Source organism: Capra hircus, chromosome 26, assembly GCF_001704415.2.
Source record: "Capra hircus breed San Clemente chromosome 26, ASM170441v1, whole genome shotgun sequence".
Classification (NCBI taxonomy): domain Eukaryota; kingdom Metazoa; phylum Chordata; class Mammalia; order Artiodactyla; family Bovidae; genus Capra; species Capra hircus.
Genome location: NC_030833.1, coordinates 29,889,267 through 29,915,138, shown reverse-complemented (window position 1 = coordinate 29,915,138; position 25,872 = coordinate 29,889,267). Strand labels below are relative to the sequence as shown.

The following is a 25,872-nucleotide window of genomic DNA, read 5'->3' as shown; positions in this document are numbered from 1 at the left end:
GGGAGACTGCGGCACTTTTCACTAATCTATGCTGTCCACACTTAACATGAGTAATTTAAAGCTGACCTTATGTTCCTTTCAAAAATCTCCACGGAATCTGGCTGCAGAGACTTTATGGATAACTCATCACAGCAACTGAGAAACAAAATGCGTTTGTGTAATAAAAAGTCTTTATTTCAATGAGGTTTTTTTCCTTCTTATAAAAAGAAAGAGAGAGAAGCCACTCCAGCACTCAACAAGAATCCTCATACAATGAACAAGTCTTCACATTGGGTTGTGCCGACTACCGAGGAAATGGTGACAGCATCAGGGCACTTCGGCCTAAGATATTAAGAGAACGATGTAATGAACAGCTGGGGATTTCTGAGGCACAACTGTGTGACACAAGAAGCCCAACTATTGGCCATCTTTATTGAAGGAAGCTGCTGGGCTCGGGTTTGCTTCAGCAAATCGTGCCCCTCGCCCTCCTCAGGTCGGGTATCGCCAGCTACAGCAGCGCCCTCGGCAGCCCGCGCCTTCCGGCCCCCGCGTGCCCGCCAAGCCGGACGCGGCACGAACGCCGAGGCGCCCCACCCCCACCCCGTGCACGTGACGGGGGGGGGGCGAAACAGTGTTCCTTCTCTCCTCCCCTCCCCCGAAACCCTGCCTTCTCTTGAGAGGCTACGGCTTTCTATTGCACCACTACTGGAATGACCCCAGTGCCGGCCAATAAGAACGCGCCGCTTCAAGTAAGACCCGCCTCCTGTGGGTCCTCAGGTTCCTTCCCGCTCACACCGGAGTCACTTCCGAAGAGAGAGAACCGCCATGAAGAGGGAAGGGGGTGCCGCCCACCTCTGCTCCGACAGCATCCCCGAGTCCCAGCAGCAAGACGGCAACCACGCATCCAACTTCTCCAGCTACAGCTCATGCCGCCGTCGCCAGCGGCGCCGACATGACAAGGCGCTGCATGCCCGCTAGGCCAGGTTTCCCCTCATCCCCAGCCCCGGGGTCGTCGCCCCCGCGCTGCCATCTGAGACCCGGTAGTACCGTCCCTGCTGCAGCGGGAAAGAAAACAGAGAGGCCTGGGGACAGGTACCGTGCAGAGGGCTTGAGAAGGGGCCGGGTCGCGGGAGCAAGGGTATGAGGGAGGTCTACGGACGGTCGCTCTTCCAGTTCCCGCCATCCTCCGCGAGCTCGGGCCTCCGCGTCCGGGGCCTGGCAAACCCCTGCCCCGCCTCCACGCGGGGACTGCTGGGAGCTCGAGTCTCGTTTTCTGTAGTTGGGACGGTGTTCTCGGTCTAGTGACCACAGCCTGGATGGCTTCGAACCAACCGCCTTAGGCAGAACGTGATTTTTGTCCTTTATTTTAGCTGGACTCTGGGCCCTAACTGCTAAATGCATACTTAAGTGGTTTTCTCTGCATTGTCAGTTCTCATCCTAGTGGTTGAATGGTATAAGCATTTTCTGTACTGTGGGTGAAATTATGTAAGATGTGATGAGGGAAACACTTCCACGAATTGCTTTAAAGTCCAGTATACACGATAAGTGTAAATTTAAATAACATGCAGATTAGGAATGTGTTGTGTTTTCTCTCCAAGGGGCCAGGTTTCTTGTAAAGATTTTGTTGGAGCTATGTAAAAAGATGGAGAATTTCACCAAATGACATTCTCTGATAATAAAACATGTTTAAATTCTCTTCGAACTTGGTACTGTTTTTTTTAAGTTTGAAAACTTGTAATATTAGTTTAACAGTAAATTTATCTTCTGATATTGTGGTACAGGTCCACAACCCCTTATCTTAATTCTGAAAGCCAGAAAGTTACGAAAACCGAAAGTTTTCAGTAAGTTTGGCACCACATCTAACTTGGCAGCCAGACCTGACCAGAACTAGAGGAAGGCTATAGTTGGTCTTCTCCTCTTTAAGTGTGAGTCTCGTTTTGCTGAAAAAACGTTTATGTATTTGCTTACAGGGTGCAGTCTCAGCCCCCATTGGGGCTTTCTATAATGCATCCAAGTTACCGCCTTTCTAAAATCCAGTAAATTCAGAATTCTAAAACATATTGGTTCCCAAAAAAGTTTCAGATAAGGGTTTGTGTGCTGTTACAAATAATTTTAACTAGTTATAAATAAATAATGGACCTTTCTGTGCATTTGAATTTAGAGGATTGTTACTTCTTGAAAGTTACATTCATGGTTATTTTTACAGGTTTCTTGTGTGTTATACCCAAAGCCATTTTTCTCCCAGGTGTAATGAACAAAAAGATGTAATACTTTAGGGAAGAGATACAGTGTTACTTTTAGTAATTAATGTAAAAACATTCAGTATTATCTTGTTTTGAGTTAATTAGCTGCTTTTTAGTCCTTTCTCGCCTCCGTTTACTCAACCAATTGCGAGGCATTATCCTTCTCCCCTTTGCAAAACCTGTAGTATTTCTTTACTCTGATGTAATTTATTTAGTGCGAAAAAAATGCATAGATTCTCCCTTAGCATGTCACTCATTCAAGGCTGCTTAGCTTTTCTATTAATATCTCAAAGAAACATTGTAGACTCTTAGTACACCCTTAAAGATGGGCATTGCAGTTCTGATGTGGCCAGTAAAGAGTGCAAGATGTAAAAGCAGCATAAGCTTCAGGGACTTAACATTGCTCAAGTTTTCTCTGAGCAGTCTTATAGTGGATAAATGTTTTGGGGAACTTGTCTACCGCTTATTTTCTTTCAGCTAAAATGAAGAAATTTTAGTAAAATTTGCCAGAAAGGTGATTTTTTTGCTCTACTTAGTAGTAACAGCACTCTGTGCGGTTGGAAACTAAATACATGAACAAATCAGATAAATTCTGGTATAATGGTCCTACTTCACTTTGTGTTCACTGTAGAGTGCAGAAATCCTTAAAAATTAAAAAGTTTGGTTTTTATTATCCTTTACTCCTTAACGTCTTTTTCTCTGTTCTTTTTCCCGGGCAACACATTGATTTTGTAAATATCTTAAGAATTCTTAATACATTAAGACTTTGAAACACTCCTCATTCCAATTTTTGCTATTACTTAGATTAACATCCCACTGTAGTGTATAAAGAATATAGTATAAGCTTAGATCTTTTTCTGCCTTCTGCTCAGCACATTCTTTTAGCTGCCTCTCCAAACCAGCAAAATCACCCATATTTGCCATTCTACCATCTACTCTTCTTAAGAGTCTGCTCAAGTTTTAATCAGTTTTTATAATCTCCATTATTCATTCAGCAAACATCTTGAGAACAAATTTTGTACCTGTCACTGGAGATATCGGAATAGGATCAGATCCCTTCAGGTTCTTTTATTCTCCCACATAGCAGCAAGCCTTTCAGTCCTAAAAAACTGCCCACCAATTCCTTTGATCCACACTCCAGTATCATTTTTGTACTATAAAGTATATAAACTTCAGTTTTGCTTTTATAAATTTACTCCTACAGGAACTGGTGAACTATATTTAAAAAAAAATTTTCTATGATTAAGCCAGATAGTGAAATTCAGCCTCTAGTCTGTAAATCTACTAGTATTCTCAACTTAATCTGAGTTATTGAAGTTTTAATATTTACCAATGTGATCCCATATTAGTTATGCTTTTATTTTCAGGAAACAGTCAATTATAGATTTCTTCAAACCAGCTTCAAAACAAGGTATGTATACTATTCATGCATTTTCTGTGGGATCTTTTGGGGAGGGAGATGGAGTCAATTTTTAAATCTAAACTTACTAATTTGATGAAACATGGTGCTCAAAATTGAAAATATAAAGAAGATAGTGTTATTTACGAAGATAAACAAGTTCTAAAATCATGAAGAAACTCTTTGCTGTTATGCTTTCTTACATTTAAAGATTCAAGTCAATAATGTTCATTAAGTATACTATTTTGATTCTGGATTAAAGTAACTTCATAAATAGAGCCATGGAGAACTTACATGATGTGATGAAAGAGAGCTTTATGAAAGTAAGGCTTTAAAATCATGTCTTAATTTCTGTCCCCCATAAAATGTGTATCATTATTTAAATATAAATTTGAAAACATTTGTGATAGCTTAATATTTTAAGTGTTAATTTATAATATTTATACAAGTGTAATAGTTTGTGCTATTTTTAATAACATACAATATGCATTTGTTTTAATTGGCTATTCAGATAGACGTATGTTGGATTCTCCACAAAAATCGAACATCAAATATGGAGAAAGTGGATTGTCCATCAGTGGGACAGAGCAGTTTGAAAGGAAACTATCCTCACCAAAAAGTTCTAAACCCAAAAGAGTGCCATCAGAAAAGAGCCCCGTCTTAGAGGCATTCATAAAAGGTGTTAAAGAGCACCATAGAGACCGTGGTATACATGAGTCACGTCAGCCTTGTGTGTCACTGGACACCAAATATTCAAAGGCAGTTACAAAATACGTTCCTCCTTCATATCTCTTGTCAAAAGAGACCAAGAAAAAACATCAGTCTCCAGAGGGAAGGAAGTCACATTTCATTCATGAAAATAGCAGGGAGAAGAATGATGGCAATCGAGGCAGGATCAGTGCAGATTCTAAGAAGCAGGCCACGGTGACAGAAGCTGACATCTTCAAGAACAGCTCCCGAAGTCTTAGCAGCAGGAGCAGCCTATCCAGGCACCACCCAGGAGAAAGCCCACTGGGACCTAAGTTCCAGTCATCTCTAGCTTCTTACTGCAGAGAAAGAGAACTAAAGAGATTGAGAAGGGAGCAAATGGAGCAGAGAATCAACTCAGAAAATTCTTTCTCAGAAGCAAGCAATCTTTCCTTAAAATCTTCTAGTATAGAAAGAAAATGCAAACCAAGGCAGGAACTGAGTAAACAGAATGATGTCACAGCTGGAAACAGTAATCTTTCAAACCTGGTATGTGCAATAAATGCTAAATTAGCTTGCTACTGTTTTTATCATATTTAGAATACTAAACATAAAAATGTTTGATAACAATACAGTGCCTTTTGTTAAGGAAATAGTGATACAGAAACTAGTTTCATTGTTTCCTCTAACTGTCCATCAAAACATTTCTGATGGCCGATGTAAAGCAGTGTTTTCTGCCCTTAATTTTTTCAGACCAGGAACAAAGATGTTCCTTAATCAGGAAAATAAGCATTCTCTTTTTTTTTTTTTTTTTTTTGAGGTGAGTACAGTTATTTTTAAATTAGGCTGCCCTGAAGTTTGAGAATCACTGGTTTTTGTTATGTATGTCTTAAATAATTAAGCATGGGCCCTGGAAAACCTACAAAATGATGACATCTTAGAAAACTATCCAAATACATCTTAAGCTCATCAGATTTCTCTTTTGAGAATAGACCAAATTTAGATTAGCATAAACACTGTCCATCTCCCCTGGAAAGTCAACTTGTTAAGTATACCTGTTTCAAAAGAGCGTCTCTACGTATTGAGCAACTAAAGGAAGATGAGATAACAAAGTGCTTTGTAAAAAAAGATGCTATGGTTTTAAAACCAGATGGACCAAAATAAACCAAACTATGACATTCTAAGAGTGAATAGCTGGAAATATATTTGTAAACTCATGCGTTTACTTACAGGGACTTCGGTGGCTTTACCAGTGAGATTTGCTAATGACCAATAGATGTAGTAATGTTTGGTTCATTTTTATAAGATTTCAATGTTTGGTGATGCATTAAATTTCTAAATTTACATTATGAAAATTGACATTTTTACATATAATACAGAGGTACTTCATTTTTCAGAAAAGACTTGTGTTTAAAATATTTTGCTGTAGAAATCTGGATTTACTTCCAAATTTGATGCTTGCTTTAGTCAGTCTAGAAATCTTTGTTTAAATATAATGAAGAAAAATTCACATTCTTGACTGCTCTCAACTCCTAATTAATTTTTCTCATTTTGCTAATAGGAAAATGGACATCTCTCAAGAAAAAGATCCTCTTCTGATTCATGGGGACCTGCTTCAGGTAGAATCAAAGTAAATTTAAGAATTCTAAATAAATTTGCATCTTAATGGCACTGGTTTTTACTTTGTTTAAATGTACAGTTTCCTTGCTAGAGGTAAATTGGGTGTCTCAGGTTAAAGTTTGGGAAAGTTATATTCAGAAGGAATAGTTCTTGAATTCAGTATGTGTAAAAAATAGTTTGTCTTGACTCTTTGCCGTCTTCAACAGTTCCTTACAATGTGTTTCTCATATTGGAATTCAGTGTTCTACTTCTGAATCTTTGGCTACATTAAGAAGCATAATCTTATATTCTTGAATTATGGACTGAGGTCTTGATATTGCAGATGCTCTGTTTAAGTGAAACTTACGGTTCAAGACAGTGTTTCTTAATATTTCAAATATAAAGATCCCTTTTTATTATCAAATTCGAGGACACCTATATGATATTTGTTTATACTTTCAGTATCTTGATAAAATACATAACAAATAGCTACTGTTAATTCAGTAATTCTCAAAGTATTCTTTTTAACTAGAAGGTAAAACCCTGTGAAATTCAACCACCACGAACATTTATAACATAGAAAAAGAAAGGCCACCAAAAATGCCCGCTGTTAATAATAATATGGTATATCTCATTTTTTCTGCTGTGACTGCAGACTTTGAAAAGTGGGCTTTACAGATTTCTACAATCAGTAAGATACATTGGACGTACTGATAATAGCCAGCATTTACTGAGCACTTACTGTGTGCTTTGTGAATCATCATTTGATTCACATCCTTGCTTTTAGAGATGAAAAGACACGTACAAAGAGACAGTTTTGACTCATTCTTCTGGTTTCATGTAAAACTCTGTTTTCTGTACATTCTAGAGGTGTATTGCATTTTGACCAAGTGATCTGTGGTGTTTGTTTTAATTTTCACAACATTTTTGGTTTTAGTGATCACATTTTAGTGGATTTTGACATTACAGTAAAAGAACAATAAATTTGCAGCCGTGGGATTGCTCATGTACTCACTGTGCTAACATATTTGTTGAAGGGAAAAACAAGACATCTTTACACTAGCTCTGCTAGTATAAGGGGCCACTGGTAATGGTGTTGCCAATAAGCTCTTCAGCCAGTTCTCTTCAGTTCATGGGTTTGCAGATTTCATTCGTGGTGACTGAAGTGGTTTCCTTTTACATAATCCTATATACTACACTTCTTGAAAACTGCTTGAAAAAGGTTCTTTCTATTTTCATAGGCAGGTTTAAGATGATTGCTTTTGCTTATATTTTTGTTTTCATAATCCCCATTAATAATTATGGTATAATAATCTTAATATACATTTATACTTCAATTGAATATCAGTAGACTATTAAGAGCATAAGGGGATTTTTTTTTTCTAGATAACATGAAGCATGTTTATCTGATAGTGAATTTGTGGTTGTTCAGTCACTAAGTCGTGTCCAGTTCTTTCCAACTCCATGGATTGCAGCACACCAGGCTTCCTTGTTCTTTACTATCTCCCAGAGTTTGCCCAAACTCCTGTCCATTGAGTTAATGATGCCATGCAACCATCCCATCATCTGTAGCCCCCTTCTCCTCCTGCTCTCAGTCTTTCCCAGAATCAGGGTCTTTTCCAATGAGTTGGTTCTTCACGTCACATGTAGGTATTCCCTAAATAGTGAGTAGATATTAATCCAGATGTTATGCTCTATTTACATTATTGTTATTACACTTAACAGTTGTGATGATGCACATAATCACACATTCATTAATCATATACAAGTTCAGGGACTTCAGCAATGTTGGTAGGATAGGCATTTAGCTTATTGATCTTCCAGAGCCCTGTCCTATGGTTGAATTCTGAGGATCAACTTAATCTATTATTTAGTAATAGCCAGTCTTCTATTGAGCATTTGGATTTTTCTCTTTTTTTCTTTGCTTTTTCGTTTTTCCTTTTTCTTTTTACAAGCTCAGTCCTTGTCTTATCTGAGTATTTTCTATATTAATAAGTATTTGAAATGTTGTAAAGCATTCATTCAACCTACAGATTGTATAGGAGACACAAAAAGAATCATGAAGACTTGTCTTCTCCAAGTCTTCTCTTTTCTTGGTTATTTGATTTGTCATCCTGCCCTATAAAGGATCCCTGTCATTTTAAGACATTTAACCCCAGAAAACTGAGAGCATAGAATGATTTATCAGCTAATAGGAAATATCTGTAGAAGAATGCAGACAGGAGCTCTTGGGGGATTGAGTTTGTTTTTGTTTTAATTTATTAGCTGTACCGGGTCTTAGTTGTAGCATGTGGGATCTAGTTCCCTGACCAGGGATTGAACCCAGGCCACCTACATTGGGAGCACAGTCTTAGCCACTGGACTACCAGGGAAGTTCCCCTGGGTTTGTTTGTTTTATATAAATTTGTATATTAATGGCTGCACTGGGTCTTCATTGCTATGCACAGGCTTTTCTCTAGTTGGCAACGAGTGAGGGCTACTCTTCAATTGTGGTGCTTGGGCTTCTCGTTGCAGTGGTTTCTTTTGTGGAACACAGGCTTTAGGGCACAGGGGCAGTAGGTGTGGCAGCTGGGCTCAGTAGTTGTAGTACACACAGCATGTGGAATCTTCACAGACCAGGGATCAAACGCACGTCCCCTGCTTTGGCAGGCAGATTATTAACCAGTTGGACCACCAAGGAAGTCCTGGAACATTTTATTATTAATTAATTTTTCATTCTTACATATTGATTTTCCAGACTGTGTATTGATAAGCTTATCCAAATAATTGCCTAACTTCTTGAGTTTTTTTTGTTTTTTAAATCCAACTTGAGATGTGGGGACATCTGTCCATGTGTAGAAACTTGGTTTAGGGAAATTTGATTTTGAGAATACTAATTATATAAATAGTGAATTTTTCAGAATGAATTAATGAAACATCACATTTTTAAACACGGAAATTTTTAAAAAACTGGTTAATTCATGTATATGTGGTGTTTAAAATTAAAGTGCTTCTGGACGGAGTTCCTAACATGGAGTCAAGCTGTATTAGTTTCCTAGAGCTACCATACAAAGTATCTAAAACTAGATGGCTTAAAACACCAAAAATTTATTGTCTCATGATTCTGGAAGCTAGAATTCCCCAACTAAGGTTATCAGCAGGCCCATGCTCTCAATAACTTTAGGGAAAGAATCCTTCCTTACTTCTTCCAGCTTCTTGTGTTTATCTGCAATTCTTGGCATTCCTTGATTTGCAGATGGATCACTCCGGTCACATGGCATCTTCTTTGTATGTGTCTTCATATTATCTTCCCTCTGCATGTCTTTCTCCATGTCCAAATTTCCCCTTTTTATAAGGATACCTGTTATATTGGATTAGGACTCACCCTAATTACCTCATTTTAATTTGATTTCCCCTATAAAAACCCTGTTTCTAATTCAGGTCATAGTCTGAGGTTCTGGGAGTTAACACTTCCCCATATTATTTTGGGAGCTACACTTCAACCCATAACACAGGTGAGGATTAGAGAGATAAATGGGGAAGAATAAACAATTTAATAGTAGGGGGAAATACTTATAGGAAGTTTTTTTAATTGAGAAATTACCTTTCCTTGATACAGATATACAGCTTTTTAGTATTTTGGCAAGTAACACCTTTAATTCTATTTAGGTAATAAACTTTTAATAGCTTTTGAGTGAAAATGAGCATTTGTCATTCGCTTTGGACTAAATTTCTTTGACATGAGTATGTCAAAGAAATATATTATTAACTTTTTCCTCATTCCATATGTGATAATCCCAGCCTAAGCTTTTAGAATTTAAATACTTTGTCAGGGTGTTCTAGACACTCTTTGAATAAACTTTAATAAGATAGAAAAGTATACTTTCACTAATCTGGCAAAAATTAAATTTTAGCAGGCTCTAAGCAGAATAAATTCCCTGACAAAAGAAAAAGGAACTCTGTGGACTCAGATCTGAAAAGCACAAGAGAATCTATAATGCCAAAAGCAAAAGAGTCCTTCCTTGAGAAGCGTCCCGATGGACCACATCAGAAAGAAAAATTTATAAAGCATATTGCACTGAAGACACCTGGTGATGTATTGCGTTTGGAAGATATATCCAAGGACCCAAATGAAGAAGCTGATTGCTCCTCTGCAGGCTTGACACCTACAAATTCTGGGCACCAAATCCGTGGTAGTGACCAAATCCGTGTGGCAAGTACCAAAGAGACTAAGATACCGAAACCCCACTTACCTTTACCTCAGGAAAAGTCTGCAGTTAAAAAAGCTAGCAGCCTTCAGAAAAATAAAACTGCTAGCTCTGTGGCATCACAGGAGACAAAACTTCTACCTTTGCTTTCCCATGTTCCAAGTGCTGGTTCCTCTCGGGTTCCATTAAATGCTAAAAATTGCACTCTTCCAGTTCCTAAAAAAGATAAAGAGCGTTCTTCACCTAAAGAATGTTCTGGGCATTCTACAGAGTCCTCCAAACACAAGGAACACAAAGCAAAGACTAATAAGGCTGATTCTAACATATCTTCAGGGAAAATTTCTGAGGGATCTTTACGTTCAGAATATGGCACTCCTACAAAGTCTTCCCCAGCTGCTTTGGAAGTTGTGCCATGTATTCCAAGCCCACCAGCACCTTCAGATAAAGCCCCTTCAGATAAAGAGTGTTCAGGAAATTCTAATGCAGGTAGCAGTGCACTGAAAAGGAAACTAAGGGGTGATTTTGATAGTGATGAAGAAAGTTTAGGTTATAACCTAGAGAGTGATGAGGAAGAGGAAACATTAAAATCACTGGAAGAAATAATGGCTTTGAACTTCAATCAGACTCCTACAGCTACAGGAAAGCCTCCAGCTCTTTCTAAAGGGCTTAGATCTCAGTCATCAGACTATACAGTAAGTAGTTCTACGACATCTATCTTTACTTGAAGAGAGAAAAATGGATTGACTAGTGAAAGAGCGATAAATCTGTTAGAACTTACTTTAAAATTCAGTGTTTGTTACAACTCAGACTGAAAGCAGTATAGTTCTTTTTTGGTGAATGGGTTTCCCACAATTTTAGCTTTATAACTGTAAATCAGTGGTCTCCAAACTTCTTTGATCAGATACACTTTTATTAGTAAAACAAATTTAGAGCATGTAGCCCAATATATGTATACTTATAGATTATATATACGTGTATTACTAACTGCTATGTACTTTCTAAAGCATATAAAAAAAATATGAAAGGAAGAAGAAAAGGTATTTTTCTATAGAAGTTATATAGAAGTTAATATAGAGTAAGTTCTACTGGAGTTTCTATAGAAGTTCCATATAAATAGAAGTTCTATTATTTTCTTCCTGCACCCCAATGGATCACCTTGCACACCCCCTGCTTTGGAGACCACTGCTGTAAATGAAGGTAGAGTGTAGAAATGTTGTTAATTGTGGTGTGCAATTTTATTTATGAAGTGCTTCATGCTATCTTGGGAATAAGCTGAATTAAATTTTCATATGTGTGTAAAATTTGGTGGGGAAGGTGTTATTGTTTCATAGTAACACCTAAAAATTAGTAGTTTAATTCCAGTAAAATAGAATTTAAAAATAAAGACAGGGTAGCCATGGAGCCCTTGGGTGTTGGCAGTCAGTTCCTAAGACTAGCAGGGTTTTTATGATAGTGCCTTTTCCTAATAGATGGTAAAATCAAATTGCCTGCCTACAAAATTCTCAATATAAAGCATGATGGTGAAAATTATTTTTTAAAAAAATATATCCTCCTGGCCCAGGTTATTAAAAAAAATTATTTTTTAGTTTCTGAGTAACTTAAAAGATCCCAATTCTTCTGCTAAGATATGTTATGAAGTATTCCTAAATTTTCTTCTTATTTTAGGAACATGCTCATAGTGGGACTTATACAAATACTTTAGAACGTCTAGTGAAGGAGATGGAAGACACACACAGGTAGGTTAGCATCATGGCTATCTTGCTAAATTTAACGTACTGTTCGTATGTCTGGCTTTTAATTTACCTTAAAAAAAAATAGAGAAATTAGCAGGTGTTTTGTGCTAGTGCTATTATAGTTTCACTGTCGTTTGTGTTAAAAATAAGGTGTTTTGTTTACAGGCTGAATTGGAAGATACTGGTTGTTATTGTATACTGCATCCATTAGTAGTATGAATTCCTTTCTGCTTACCACAGCTAGTATCTGGTAGCTAAAATTCTTGATCAAAAGCATGGGTAGAAAAGATTTTTTTGTATTTTTTTTGTGTGTGTATGACCAAAAATATATCACATAAAATTGACCATTTCAATTATTTTTAAATACTTCACAGGCATTAGCTAGCACTCATTTGCATTGTTGTGCAACCATCACCACCATCCATCTCCGGAACTTTTCTTTTTTCCATTTTCCCTAACTGAAACTGTATACCCATTAAATAGTAACTCCCTATTCTCTCCTTGCCTCTAGCTCCTGGCAGTTACATCTCTTTCTTTTACTATGAAATTGACTGTTCTGGGTACCTCATGTAAATGGGATCATACAGTATTTGTCCTTTTATGACTGGCTTGTTGTATTTAGTGTAAGATCTTCAAGGTTCATCCATGTTGTAGCATGTGTCAGAATTTCCTTCCTTTTTAAAGCTGAATATTCCATTTTATGTATATACTTCATTTTGTTTTTCCATTTATCTGTTGATTGACACACTTGGGATGCTTCTATTTTTTGACTACTGTAAATTTTTCTGCTATCAGCATGGGTGTACAAATTCTCTCAAGTCCCCACTTTAATTTCTTTTGCGTAGGTATCTAGAAAGTGGAATTTCTGGATCATTGGTAATTCTGTGAATAATTTTTTGAGGAATTGCTATACTGTCATCCATAGTGGCTGTACCACTTTGTATTCCTGCCAGTAGCGCACACAGGTTTCCGTTTCCCCATGTACTCACCTACACTTGGTTTTTCTGATTTTTTTAATGATAGCCATCCTAACAAGTATGAAGCAGCACCTTCATACTTGTTAAATTGTTTGTATGCCCACCTAGTCCAAGTTTTGAAACCAGTATAACTAGACAGGGTGTTTTCACATCAAGTTACTCTTTTGAGGAAGAAGTTTAGAATTATGACTGATACCCCACCACCACCCACACAGAAATCAAAAAGTTTGAAAATTATAGTAACCCTAGTGAAATTTATGTAACTAGCTGCACACTGCTTTTGCTTATTAGAGGGAAAAAATAATATTCCTTATTAATTCAAAGACTATCCTTAAAACTAACTCAGAGAACTTCACTAAAACCTCAACTGGCCTGAAGTTGGTATATATGTGTCTCCAAGTAGCTAAGTATAGGAGTTACAGACAATTAGTAAGTAAGAAGTATTCCTGGGGAGGGAGGTGGGAGGGGGGTTCATGTTTGGGAACGCATGTACACCCGTGGTGGATTCATGTCAATGTATGGCAAAACCAATACAGTATTGTAAAGTAAAGTAAAAATAAAAATTAAAAAGAAAGAAGTATTCCCCTTTCTGAATTTAACAGAGAAATAATTTTGTGTCTACTGTAAAAGTCTTTTGATGAGGGGCTAATGTGCATTGCATAGCATGTAGGGTCTTAGTTTCCCAACCAGAGGTTGAATTGGTTCCTCCTGCAGTGGAAGCATGGATTTGTAGCCACTGGACCACCAGGGAATTCCTGTCTACTGTAAAATTCTTTTAAAGTTTCATGATTTCAGGTGATTTCTGAGGCCAAATCTGAAGTTTCTTATTTAAAACTGAACAGTCACAGACCAAGAGGAGAGATTCTGGTTTGATCTAATGACTGTCCTGTAGTGATAAAGCAGTGTGTTTTCTCATGTACTTACTGTGGGGCTGGAGCTAGGAATAAGGGCCTTGGTTAAAATAACTTAATCTTGGCAAGCACTCTGAGCAAGGACTCCAGAACTGGACTCTGTAGTTGAATCCCAGCTCCTTTATATTGTGAGCTTGAGCAAGTTAGCTTTTCTATATCTGTTTCCTTGGTGTATAAAATGGATAACAAACTATCTCCTGGGGTGTTGTGAGGGTTAAGAGTTAATAAAGTCCTTAGGACAGTGTCATAGTAGCTGCTTAGTAAGTGATGAGCATTGTGATCATGACAGTGACAACGGTAAAGACAACTGCTTCCTGAAAGCCTAGTTAGCTGGAAGTCAGAGGAGCATTCAAGATTAGAAGAGGTAATCAAGTCAGTAGTTTTCATTGTTTGTGATTTTTTTCTTCCCCTTTCTCTAAATGATTTGGACATCATTCTTAAAATCCTGTGTGGGTGTGTGCTTAGTCGTGTCCAACTCTTTTTGATGCCATGGACTGTAGCCCGTCAGGCTCCTTGGTCCATGGAATTTCCCAGGCAAGAATACTGGGCTACCTGGGTTGCCATTTCCTTCTACAGGGAATCTTCCTGACCCAGGATTGAACTCTTGTCTGTTGTGTCTCCTGCACTGGCAAGCTTATTCTTTACCCGCTGAGCCATCCAGGAAGCCCTCTTGAAGTCCTAGCCATAAAGAAATAGTCAAGTCTTTTAATGAGTTTTTGTAGGTACTGCTTTTAGACATAAACTAAAGATTTTTTATTTTTAGGTTAAGCCATTTATTATAATGTTCTTTTGATTCTCAGGCTAGATGAACTGCAAAAGCAACTACAGGAAGACATCAGGCAGGGCCGAGGCATTAAATCCCCAATCAGAATTGGTGATCACGACAGTAGTGATGATGAAGACGGCCTCTTAGAAGAGCACAAGTATGTGGGGAATTAGTAAATAGCTATAAATGGTGGTACATCATAACTAGACTTGTCATGGTGATCATTTTGAAATGTATAGAAGTACAAAGTCACTATGTTGTGTAACAGGAACTAACAGTGTTGTAGGTCAGTTTTACTTCAAAACAAACCACAGAAAAAGATCAGATTTGTGGTTATCAGAGGCAGAGGGTTCAGAGGAAGGATGGATTGGATGAAGGTGATCACAAGGTACAAACTTCCAATTATAAGACAAATAAGTACTAGGGTTGTAATGTGCAACGTGAGAAATAAGGTTAACACTGTTGTATGTTGTAGTGAAAGTTGATAAAAGAGTAAATCCTAAGAGTTCTTATCACAAGAAAAAATTTTTTTTCTTATTTCTTTAATTTTGTACCAGTATAAGATGGTGGATGTTCACTAAACTTGTAATAATCATTTCAAGATCTAAGTCACATCTTGATGGTGTATATTTTAAACTTATACCATGTTGTATGTCTATTATACCTCAATAAAACTAGATAAATCATTCAGAGGAAAAAAAGCACTCAATGTTTTTCATAAATACACTCTATTAAAAATACATTTAAAAATTTTGTTTTTCATAAAATAGACCATTGGTGGTTGTTTATGAATAATATATGGTGGGTTCTTAACCCATCTGGGGTGGACTTGAAAAGCAAATGTTAAGGCCTTCTAATCTAGGGTTAATAGTGGTCCTAAGAGAAGTGTCTTTAAATACAAAACTATATGCAGTATAACTGTTCAGTATTCAATAACTTCTTTTTTTTTTCCAGAGAATTTCTAAAGAAATTTTCAATTACAATCGATGCTATTCCTGATCATCATCCAGGCGAAGAAATATTTAATTTCCTTAATTCTGGAAAAATTTTCAGTCAGTATACTTTGGATTTAAGAGACTCTGGTTTTATCGGACAAAGTGCTGTAGAAAAGCTTATTCTTAAGTAAGTAGGGAAATTAGACATTTCGCTTTTTCCTGTATAAGAATTAAAAGATTACTGACTTGAAGCAATTCTTCTGAAAGGTTAATTTCTATTAAGACTTATCCCGTTTCTTAGTCCTCATTATTATTGCTCTTTGTGTTTATTTGAAGCAATGTAAGATAGTCGTTTGGCATATCTCATGCCTTTACTAGTTAAGATTAAGATCAGTATCTAATAACAATGACTGTCAAAACAACAAGAGCTTACACAATAAATAGTCTTTCTTCTTCACCAACCTTAGCACTTGGTTGCTTCAGGTGCTGCTGGAGCTCCAGCCTTTACATTTAAATTCCCAGAAGCCCCACACAACACTTCAACTTAGAGTTAGTTGGGTAGAACTTAGTCAGCATGACCACACCTAGCTTTGCAAGGAAGTCTGGGAGTGATTTTTATTTCAGGCAGCCAGTGTGCCCAGCTAAAAACCCCAGAGTTCATTTACCAAGAGGAAAGACATAAATAGATGTCAGAATAGGCAACTAACAGTCTCAACCATAGTACCCAGACTAGTCTAATTTCTCTCGGTGTGTGATAGTTCAGACCCAGAGAGAGAGAGAGCACTAATTCTGGTGTTGAGCTTTTGGGAAGTACAAACCCAGGCTGGCAAAAGCGGACAGTGTTCTGAGAGTTGATAGGCCCTTTAACACTGCCAGCTAATGTAGATTCATCCACTAGATAAATCTGGAACCAGGCCAACAGGTTGGTTCAGCTTGAGGTCACTGATTGAATTTTTTAGTGAGTAACGTATCCACATTAGGGCAGAGTCCACCTCCACGGACTGCAATGGTTTGCTTGTTCATTTCCCTGATTATGTCAGGTGTGGTGGTACAAGTTTCTTGCCATGAATATAGCAGTCATATTGATTTCGCTGTATTTTTTCAGGTCAGGAAAAACAGATCAAATTTTTTTGACAACACAAGGCTTCCTTACTTCGGCTTATCACTATGTCCAGTGTCCTGTACCTGTGTTAAAGTGGCTGTTTCGGGTAAGAAATGTTTTTGCGATAGTGTCTCTTTCTATACTTTTCAGTCAAAAGTAAAACTTTTAAAATATAATCTTATTTGCATATTGCTAAAGAAAAAAAATCTAGCATATCAAACCCATGATTTTAGTGGGTTAAAAACTGGTATATAAAGAGGTTACCAAGACTTCCCGGGTGGTACAGTGGATAAGAATCCACCTGGCAGTGCAGGGGATACAGGTTCTGGAAAGATTGCACATGCTGCAGAGCAGCTAAACCCATGTGCCACAACTGCTGATGCCCATGTGCCCTAGAGCCTGCACACCTCAGCTACTTTATGTGATGCAAATACTGAAGCCCAAGTTCCTAGAGCCTATGCTCTGCAACAAGAGAAGCCAACGAAATCCCAGCACCACAACAAAGTAGCCCTTGCTTGCCACAATTAGAGAAAGTCTGCATGCAGCAACGAAGACCCAGTGCAGCCAATAAATGAATACAAATTTATGGAAAAGGTTTGCCAAAAAAAAACACCAATGTAGACAGTGTGCAGGATAGGCAGTACTGCTAGTTGTGCCTAAGACATTTCATCACACTGGTAAATCACTATTGTAGTTTGCTTTAGAAAAGGTCTTCTAATGTTATGTACCTGGAGTTTTTCTCCTACCTTTTCCCCCTGTTTTTGTGCCAGCAGCTCCGTACAGTGTTAGGATTTGAATTGTATGCTAATATTCCCCCATTCAGTTTTGAGGAGGTGCAAATCCACCTGAGTATTTCTCATCCCTGTTCATTTTGAACTTTTAAATTTATTTTATTTTTGGCTGCACTAGTTCTTTGTTGCTGTGCAGGCTTTCTCTAGTTGTGGTGAGTGGGGGCTACTCTTCGTCGGAGTGCGAGGGCTTCTCATTGCTGTGACTTCTTTTTGAGGGGCACAGGCTCTAGGGTGCACAGGCTTCAGTATTTGTGAGTCTTGGGGTCTGGAGCACAGGCTCAGTAGTTGTGGTACACAGGCTTAGTTGCTCCATGGTGTGGCATCTTCCTGGGCCAGGGATCTGACCTTTGTCTCCTGCATTGGTAGGCGGATTCTTATCCACTACTTCCCTGGTGGCTCAGACGGTAAAGCGTCTGCCTACAATACGGGAGACCCGGGTTCAATCCCTTGGTTGGGAAGATCCTCTGGAGAAGGAAATGGCAACCCACTCCAGTACTCTTGCCTGGAGAATCCCATGGATGGAGGAGCCTGGTGGGCTACAGTCCATGGAGTCGCAAAGAGTCGGACATGACTGAGCGACTTCACTCATACCACCAGGGAAGTTCCATATTTAACTTTTAAATTCACTTAAATAACTACCTTAATTTTATGATATCTACATGGTAACTTTATAAATATCAGTGGTATCAGAGTACGAAGCGAGAAGTAGGGGAAACATATGCAGTTTCTATTTTGGACTTTTAAGATTGCATTTCAAAAAATCTCATATTTGGCAAGAACTAGATACTCCAGGATAGTTTCTCCTTCATTTTTCATATAGCTGGCATATTTGAGTGCCAACTGTGGCAGGTACTACTGGAGAGAGCAGTAATAAAAAAAACTTTCTGATTTCTTGAAACCCATGTTCTAGTGTAGAGGAGACAGACCGTAAATGTGTGTACATTTATATTAATAGTTACGTCAAATGATAAATAAGAGCATTCTAGGCAGAGAGAATAACAGGTGGGACAGACTATGGGGCAGGAACATTTGCTTCCTGTGCTTAATTGCTCACTTCTTGGATGCTAGTAATTTTTTTTTCCTTAACAATCCTAATTAAATCAAAATTTGCCTCCAAATACTTTTTATCTAGTAGTACTAATTTTCTTTTCTGTAGCTCCCCACAGTATATCTCATCTAACAGTCCTTCAGTTATTTAAACAACTATCACGACTGATCACTTCCCACACTAAATATTCTCAAGTCCCTTTACTGGTCACCCTTCTGAGTGACCTTCAGCTTTTCACTTTCACTTCTAAATTGTTGTTTGTTCTCCCCGATAATGAACAAGTGCTCCATATAAGATCTTTATTGCCGGCAGTTTCCAGCAAGACTCTACCCATCAACCCCCACCCCCAGATATTTATAACAATTCAGAACCTCATTTGTTGTCGTGCCAGGACTCCGTTATTAAACTTACAAGTAAGACTCTGCATTCATCTGTGTTTTCATCATGTTGATGTGGGCCCATCATTATAGCCTTTAAAACCCTAATAATGACATATAAACGTACCTTTTTATACTCTTCATATTTATTCTTTGAAAAGCAAACTAATAATCATGTGTTAAGTGCTTTTTTCCATGTAAGACACTTTGTCTCATTTCTTCTTTTCAATTCCAAGTCCGTTTTTCATGATGGAGAGACTTACCAACATATATATATTTTTTTTTTTTTTCCCCCAGAAAATGTGTCAGAATTCATTTTAATCCTATAATCCTAATTGTTTGAAATTGAATTGTTAAAGTAATTGAAATGTTTGCCTCTTCATGATTTTATCATGTGTCTAAATGTAGTTGACCCGAAAGACAGTGTGAACAGAATATGGGCTGTTTTATAACTTTTTTTTTTCTTCAGATAACTATAGTGAGTTATTTTCATCTTGATATAGACATGTTATCATTCTTCTTAATCGCTTTATAAGGATTCCTTTGTGGTGCTATATCATGATTGATTTATCATGATTAACCCAATCTCAATTGACAGACATTAGATTGTTTTATGTGTATATATCTCTACTTTTTATCTCCAAGTTCTGTATTGCCACTAGGCTTTCCTGGTGGCTCATCTGGTAAAGAATCCACCTGCAGTGTGGGAGACCTGGGTTAGAAAGATCCCCTGGAGAAGGGAATGGCTACCCACTCCTGTATTCTGGCCTGGAGAATTCCAAGGGGTCACAGAGTCAGACACGACTGAGAGCTTTCGCTTTCACTGTATTGCCCACCTTTAAGTTCATCGCCCACCTTTAAGTTCATCACCCCCTACAAAAAGGTTGTTTATCTAGAACTTGTCCTATAACCAGGAGGCCTTTGAATGATTCTGCCCCTGCTAGAAGAGTGTAATGACTCAAACATCATAGCAAAGACTTTTTTTTCACATAGGTTGATTTTGAAATGACACAAGTTATATGCCTGACTGAAACCAGGCTATTCACCCTTACAGTTTAGATTTAAATTTATTATAATCTGTGGTTCCAAAACAAAAGAAATAGAAGCACGATATGTTTCCTCTACAAAACCACTTTAAAATACTTTTGATATGTTATGATTTTTTTAATGTCTGTTAAACTTGAGATTTTATTCCCAAAAGTTGTCTTGTAGAAATTACACTAATGATCTGCTTCCATATGTTAATTTTTGTTCATAAAAAGGCCTGAGTAGATCAAAGTATAAGGACAATGACTTTGCATAAACATTGCCAAATAGACTTTACAGTTTTTACCAAATCACACTCACATTGGGCATACTACCTCTTTCCTTAGTACTCTTGTGGACACTGAGTATTATCACAACTCCTGATCTTTACCAGTCCTGAAGTCAACTAATGATATGTCTTTTTTTTTTTTTTGCGTTTCGATTATTAGTGATATTGAGTAGCTTTTAAAAATTCACATTGACATATTAATTTGTATATTTGTAAAATATTTTTTACTAGTTCGTGATTTGATTTTTGCCCATGATGTGACGATCAGCTTAGTAGCCTTCTCCTTTATGGTCTTTTGGTTTCATGGTATGATATGAACTAGAAATGTACTTTTGATCATTTTAAATATTATATTTATCTAATTATAAATGAAAGTTGTAAAAAAAGAAAAAGCAGCATATTAGAATGGAAAGGGCTCTGACTTATGAATCAGATCTGTATTTAAATTCCAACTCATATATTATGTTGGGTGGAGTATGTTAATCTCTCTGACCCTCTTTGCTCTTTCTTCTCTCAATACTCTATCTACTTTTAACAGATGATGTCAGTTCATACAGACTGTATTGTATCTATGCAGATTCTAAGTACATTAATGGAAATAACAATAAGAAATGGTGAGTATACAAATTTACTGTGATTAGTAGCATGAATTTTTGGTTACTTTGTACATGATCTCTTTAATATTACTAAACATTAGGATATTTGGAAATATAGAAGAAAAAATTATTTTTTTTAATATAAAGTCTTTAGTAATAAAATGAAACTCTAATAAGAGAGTGCATTTTTCTAGTTGCATTGAGAAAAGGGGTATAAGATCTTACAAGTGGCAGCCCTTACATAATTTTTACCAAGTCATGGCCTACTGTGCGGGTTAAAGAGAAATAGTTTATTTATTTAATTAGCCAATTAACTTTGATGGCTTTTTGGTGAGCAACAGTATTGTACTGATTATGCCTGAGAAGGTCAAAAGTAAGAGTATGACAGTTGCATTCTCACCTTTGGGATCCCTTTTAATGAAACAAGCATTGTGATTTACCTGTGAGACTTGGGACTACATACACACTGTACATGATAAAATCTTTGTGTTAGCAGTATTTGGTTTCTTACTATTCTTACTGTTGTTGTTTTTCAGTCTTCTCAAAATGTTCCTCCCATGTTATACCTTTTTATCATCCATCACTCACAGATATTTTGTTTATAAATGTCATTTCCTTCATATTTAATTGAAAATCTGTAATTCCTATATGATTATTCTAGATAACTATATAGTTAATTTATTACCAGTTGCCATTTCTATGAAATCATGCTAATAATCCATGTTTCATATGCAAATTATCATCTTACAACTGAGGGTTTGTGAACCCAAGATTTGGGATAAAATATTTTCTTCTGTTAACTAGATACCTTCAGTGATTCACCAATTTGGCCCTGGATTCCATCATTGTCTGATATAGCTGCTGTGTTTTTCAATATGGGAATTGATTTTAGATCTTTATTTCCTCTGGAGAATCTTCAGCCAGACTTTAATGAAGACAATCTAGTGTAAGTGTTCTTTTCACTATTAACTCCCAAAATTATCTTCTAAATGATTTATATAACAACAGTTAATATTCATTTGATAAATTTAGTATTCATTCTTGATTTTTTAAAAGTCTCTCAAAGTTGAAATGGATCTTGAGTGAAAGGCATTCTTAACATCTAAATCTAAATCTAAATGCCACCATCATATTTAACAGGGAAAAAATGGAAACATTTTTAAATTAAAAAAAAAATTTCTTTTTAATGAGACTGCCTGTTGTTATTTACAACTATTTGTGGATTACTGGCTAAAACAATTAGGCCATGAACAGCTACTGCCGCCTGAGTCACCTCAGTTGCTTCAGGCTTGGTCACCTCTGGCTCACCCCTAGTCCTCACCCCCCAGCCCCACCCTAGCCACCCTCCTGTAGGCCAGCCCAGAGGCACGCCCTCAGCTACAGGACAGGGCTGCCTACAGAGAGAAGCTCTTCACGTGGTTCCATCTACCTGATCATTTTTGTATCTGAGCTCATCAAGTAAAATATACGGAGAGGCCCAGGACTTAGAGAGGCTGAAGGGAAGATACGGTGGGAGCTGAAGGAGCTGCAAGCCTAGCTGCTTGCCCATGCCAGCAAGGCTCTTCTGTGTAGTGGAGTCCATGGTTTATAAGAAGAAAAGGAACTTTCTCCATCAGCTCCCCTTAAGAAAAATTCTGAACTACCGAATCTTCATACAAACACTTTCTCTATTCTCCGTAAAAAAAAATTGTTTAATTCAGGGGAAGAACAAGATGGTGAAGGAATAGGTGGGCGTGGAGTACATCTCTCTGCACAGATACATCAGGAATATACCTTCAGACACTGAAGTGCATGCCGAACACCAATTGAGAGCAGACAGGAGTACCTGACCAGCAGAAAAGAATATATAGGCGCCCACGCAAAACTCAAGATCAAGCCCTGAGGCTTTGGAGTGGGAGCACTGACTACAAAACCCTAAGACTACCAGAGAACTAACCCTAGGAGGTGTCAAATAGTGAGAACTCACCCAAAGGGAACCATTGGAATACAAGACCTGGCATCACCCTACCACTAATAGCACCATGTGCAGGATGCCTCATCTAAACAACAAACAAAACAAATATACAGACCCAATCATCAGCAGATAGGATTACCCCCTCACTCAGCCTTGCCCATCAGAGGAGAAACAAACCAAAACTCAGCACAGATCTCACCCTATAAGAAGCTTACATAAACCTCTGGACCAACCTTAGAGGGCAGAAACCAAAAGAAAGAAAGAATTCAGCCTTGAAGCCTGGGAAGAGGAAAGCTCAAACACAATAAGTCAAAATAATTAGATAAGAAAAAAAGATGCAAAGATTGGAAATGGTGAAAGATTCATTGTTTGCTGAAAAGGTGATTTAATGTATACATAGAAGCCTAAGAGTCAATTGAAAAGCAATGACAATCTAGTAAGAAAATTTGGTATGGATGCCAGGGTACGATGTTAAAGAGAAGTTACTAACCTTTGGATATATGAGCTAACTAAAAGATATACTTAATTTACAACAGTAAGAAAAATATGCTAAATACCTAGGAATAAGCTTAAATAGAAGTTGTGTATGTATGTGTAAAATTACTAAAGAACAAAAAAGAACAGTAGGAAAATTCATCATAAATACATCAGAGCTCCCCCTAAGGTAAACTGAACTTAATGAGATCCTAATTAAAAATTAAAACTAATACAACACTGTAAATCAACTATACTCCAGCAAAATTAAAGAAATGCCAATCAGGTTTTTGTGGAGACAAGGGGAATTGGGATGCTACAAGTGATTCTAAAGTCATATAGAAAAAATAATACCCAGGAAAATTTTGAGAAGTTATGAGGCAGGATTGACCTTAGCAGATAATAACATGGGACTGGTATAGAGATTCAAAGCTCCATCAGTGGAAGAAAATAAGCCCGGAAAAGAAACAGATACTTAGTAAATGCTGAAGGTAGTGTTTCAAAAAATGAGGAAAGGGTGAGCTATTCAGTATCTGATATTACCCATTATTTGGGAATGAGGTGGCTTTCTAGTGTTTCCATACTTCAAACTGACAAAGATTCAAATGTATATAATGAAATCACAAAGTAATAGAACTTTTTTAAATAATCCTAGAAGAAGGGAAGATCATTTTGTTTGAATGTGCAAAATCCATAAAAGGAGATATATAACATATTTGACCACTTTCTTAAAGAAAAATCTCTATGACAGTAATCACCATAAACAAAAGTCAAAAGAAAACTGAGGAATGGAAGGGAGAGTATATCATAATAGTACTATATTATTTACTGTTTTTTTAAACCCACTTTTAAGTACACCTGCACAGTTCAAACCCAGGTTGTTGAAAAGTCTGCAGTACTATACAGTCATCAGTTGATTGAAACTGCAGATGTATGTATACAGGGCCATACAAGGATTTTAGACTTTGTGGCAGGTGGGTGCTCCAACCCCTGCATTGTGTAATCGTCAACTACGAATGGAACTCTGCTGCTGCTGCTGCTAAGTCGCTTCAGTCGTGTCCGACTCTGCGCAACCCCATAGACGGCAGCCCACCAGGCTCCCCCGTCCCTGGGATTCTCCAAGCAAGAACACTGGAGTGGGTTGCCATTTCCTTCTCCATTGCATGAAAGTGAAAAGTGAAAGTGATGTTGCTCAGTTGTGTCGGACTCTCAGCGACCCCACGGACTGCCGCCCACCAGGCTCCTGTGTCCGTGGGATTTTCCAGGCAAGAGTACTGGAGTGGGGTGCCACTGCCTTCTCCGAATGGAACTCTGGTCACGGATAAAGGCTTAATTTCAAATTAATAAGAAAAAGTTCAATAACTATTTAAAAAATGGACAAAGGAAGTAAATAAGGAAAAACAGTTCTTAAACTTTATGAAAATACACTCACCTTTACTTTTTTTTTTAATGCAAATTTTGTTATTTGGTATATCCTAAACCAAACCTTCATCCCTCCATCTCTTTCCACCACATACAGGATTCCTCCTTGTTGCTTAGATGTAACCTGTATCTGAAAATAGGTTCAGTTCAGTCGCTCAGTCATGTCCGACTCTTTGCGACCCCATGAATCACAGCACGCCAGGCCTCCCTGTCTATCACCAACTCCCAGAGTTCACTCAGACTCACGTCCATTGAGTCAGTGATGCCATCCAGCCATCTCATCCTCTGTCATCCCCTTCTCCTCCTGCCCCCCAGTCCCTCCCAGCATCAGAGTCTTTTCCAATGAGTCAACTCTTTGCATGAGGTGGCCAAAGTACTGAAGTTTCAGCTTTAGCATCATTCCTTCCAAAGAAATCCCAGGGCTGATCTTCAGAATGGACTGGTTGGATCTCCTTGCAGTCCAAGGGACTCTCAAGAGTCTTCTCCAACACCACAGTTGAAACGCATCAGTTCTTCTGTGCTCAGCCTTCTTCACAGTCCAACTCTCACATCCATACATGACCACAGGAAAAACCATAGCCTTGACTAGACGGACCTTAGTCGGCAAAGTAATGTCTCTGCTTTTGAATATGCTGTCTAGGTTGGTCATAACTTTTCTTCCAAGGAGTAAGCGTCTTTTAATACGTTAGATAGAAAATTTTCACATGAAGACTGTATTCTATCACTTTAAATAGGAAACATAATGCTTTCTCAGACCATTCAAAAGCTCCAATATTTCTCCCCTCAAAAAAAGACCAAAGTACTCATGCCTATATTTAGAAAGTTAATACTATTTTATTATTTAACATTTAATGAACTGAGTAGTATGTGGTGATTTTGAATGTACGCAACAGATTTGAATTTTTTCTCTTCACTGTAGTGAACAGGTACTATAGTGGAAATAGTGAAGTAAAGATATAATTATTTCATTAAGACATAGCAAATGCCAATAATAATTTTTCTGATTGATTATTTACCAACTGAAGAGTTGCCTTAGTCAAGTTTGGTGATTGCAGCCAGGAGGTGGTGGCTATAAGTTACTGTTGCTGTATAGTGGTAGGAAAGATGAACACAGATGAGCAGGAGTGAGCTGGTGAAGGAATGAGTGAAGCATAATGAAATACCTGTTTAAACAGCGTGGAGTACAAGACTAAATCCTGTTGAGATGTGACCACAACTCACTCTTCTCTTACTAGGACTCATGTGCAGCCTATCTATTTTTGCTGTTATGTGTATGCATATTCACAAATATGCACCCAAATAGTAGATTTGAAGGTTGTTAGAGTAAATATTAAAGATAGGGAGAGTAAGACATTAAAGGACTCAAGTAACAGTTCT

At 37.6% G+C, this 25,872-nt stretch overlaps 1 protein-coding gene across 2 annotated transcripts in view; it reads left to right on the top strand.

Annotated features, from left to right (window-relative positions):
- SLF2 (SMC5-SMC6 complex localization factor 2) overlaps positions 315 to 25,872 on the top strand; it is a 42,101-nt gene continuing 16,543 nt past the window's right edge. Inside the window, exons 1-11 of one of the 2 annotated variants that reach the window (XM_005698332.2) lie at positions 315 to 1,071; positions 3,590 to 3,633; positions 4,133 to 4,857; positions 5,870 to 5,927; positions 9,804 to 10,786; positions 11,760 to 11,830; positions 14,516 to 14,638; positions 15,436 to 15,603; positions 16,522 to 16,624; positions 20,588 to 20,663; positions 21,450 to 21,591. In XM_005698332.2, the coding sequence (XP_005698389.1) occupies positions 932 to 1,071; positions 3,590 to 3,633; positions 4,133 to 4,857; positions 5,870 to 5,927; positions 9,804 to 10,786; positions 11,760 to 11,830; positions 14,516 to 14,638; positions 15,436 to 15,603; positions 16,522 to 16,624; positions 20,588 to 20,663; positions 21,450 to 21,591 (2,633 nt within the window). In that variant the 5' untranslated portion in view covers positions 315 to 931. Of the gene's footprint in view, positions 1,072 to 3,589; positions 3,634 to 4,132; positions 4,858 to 5,869; positions 5,928 to 9,800; positions 10,787 to 11,759; positions 11,831 to 14,515; positions 14,639 to 15,435; positions 15,604 to 16,521; positions 16,625 to 20,587; positions 20,664 to 21,449; positions 21,592 to 25,872 lie in introns of both variants that reach the window. The other variant, XM_005698331.2, reaches the window with a different exon arrangement.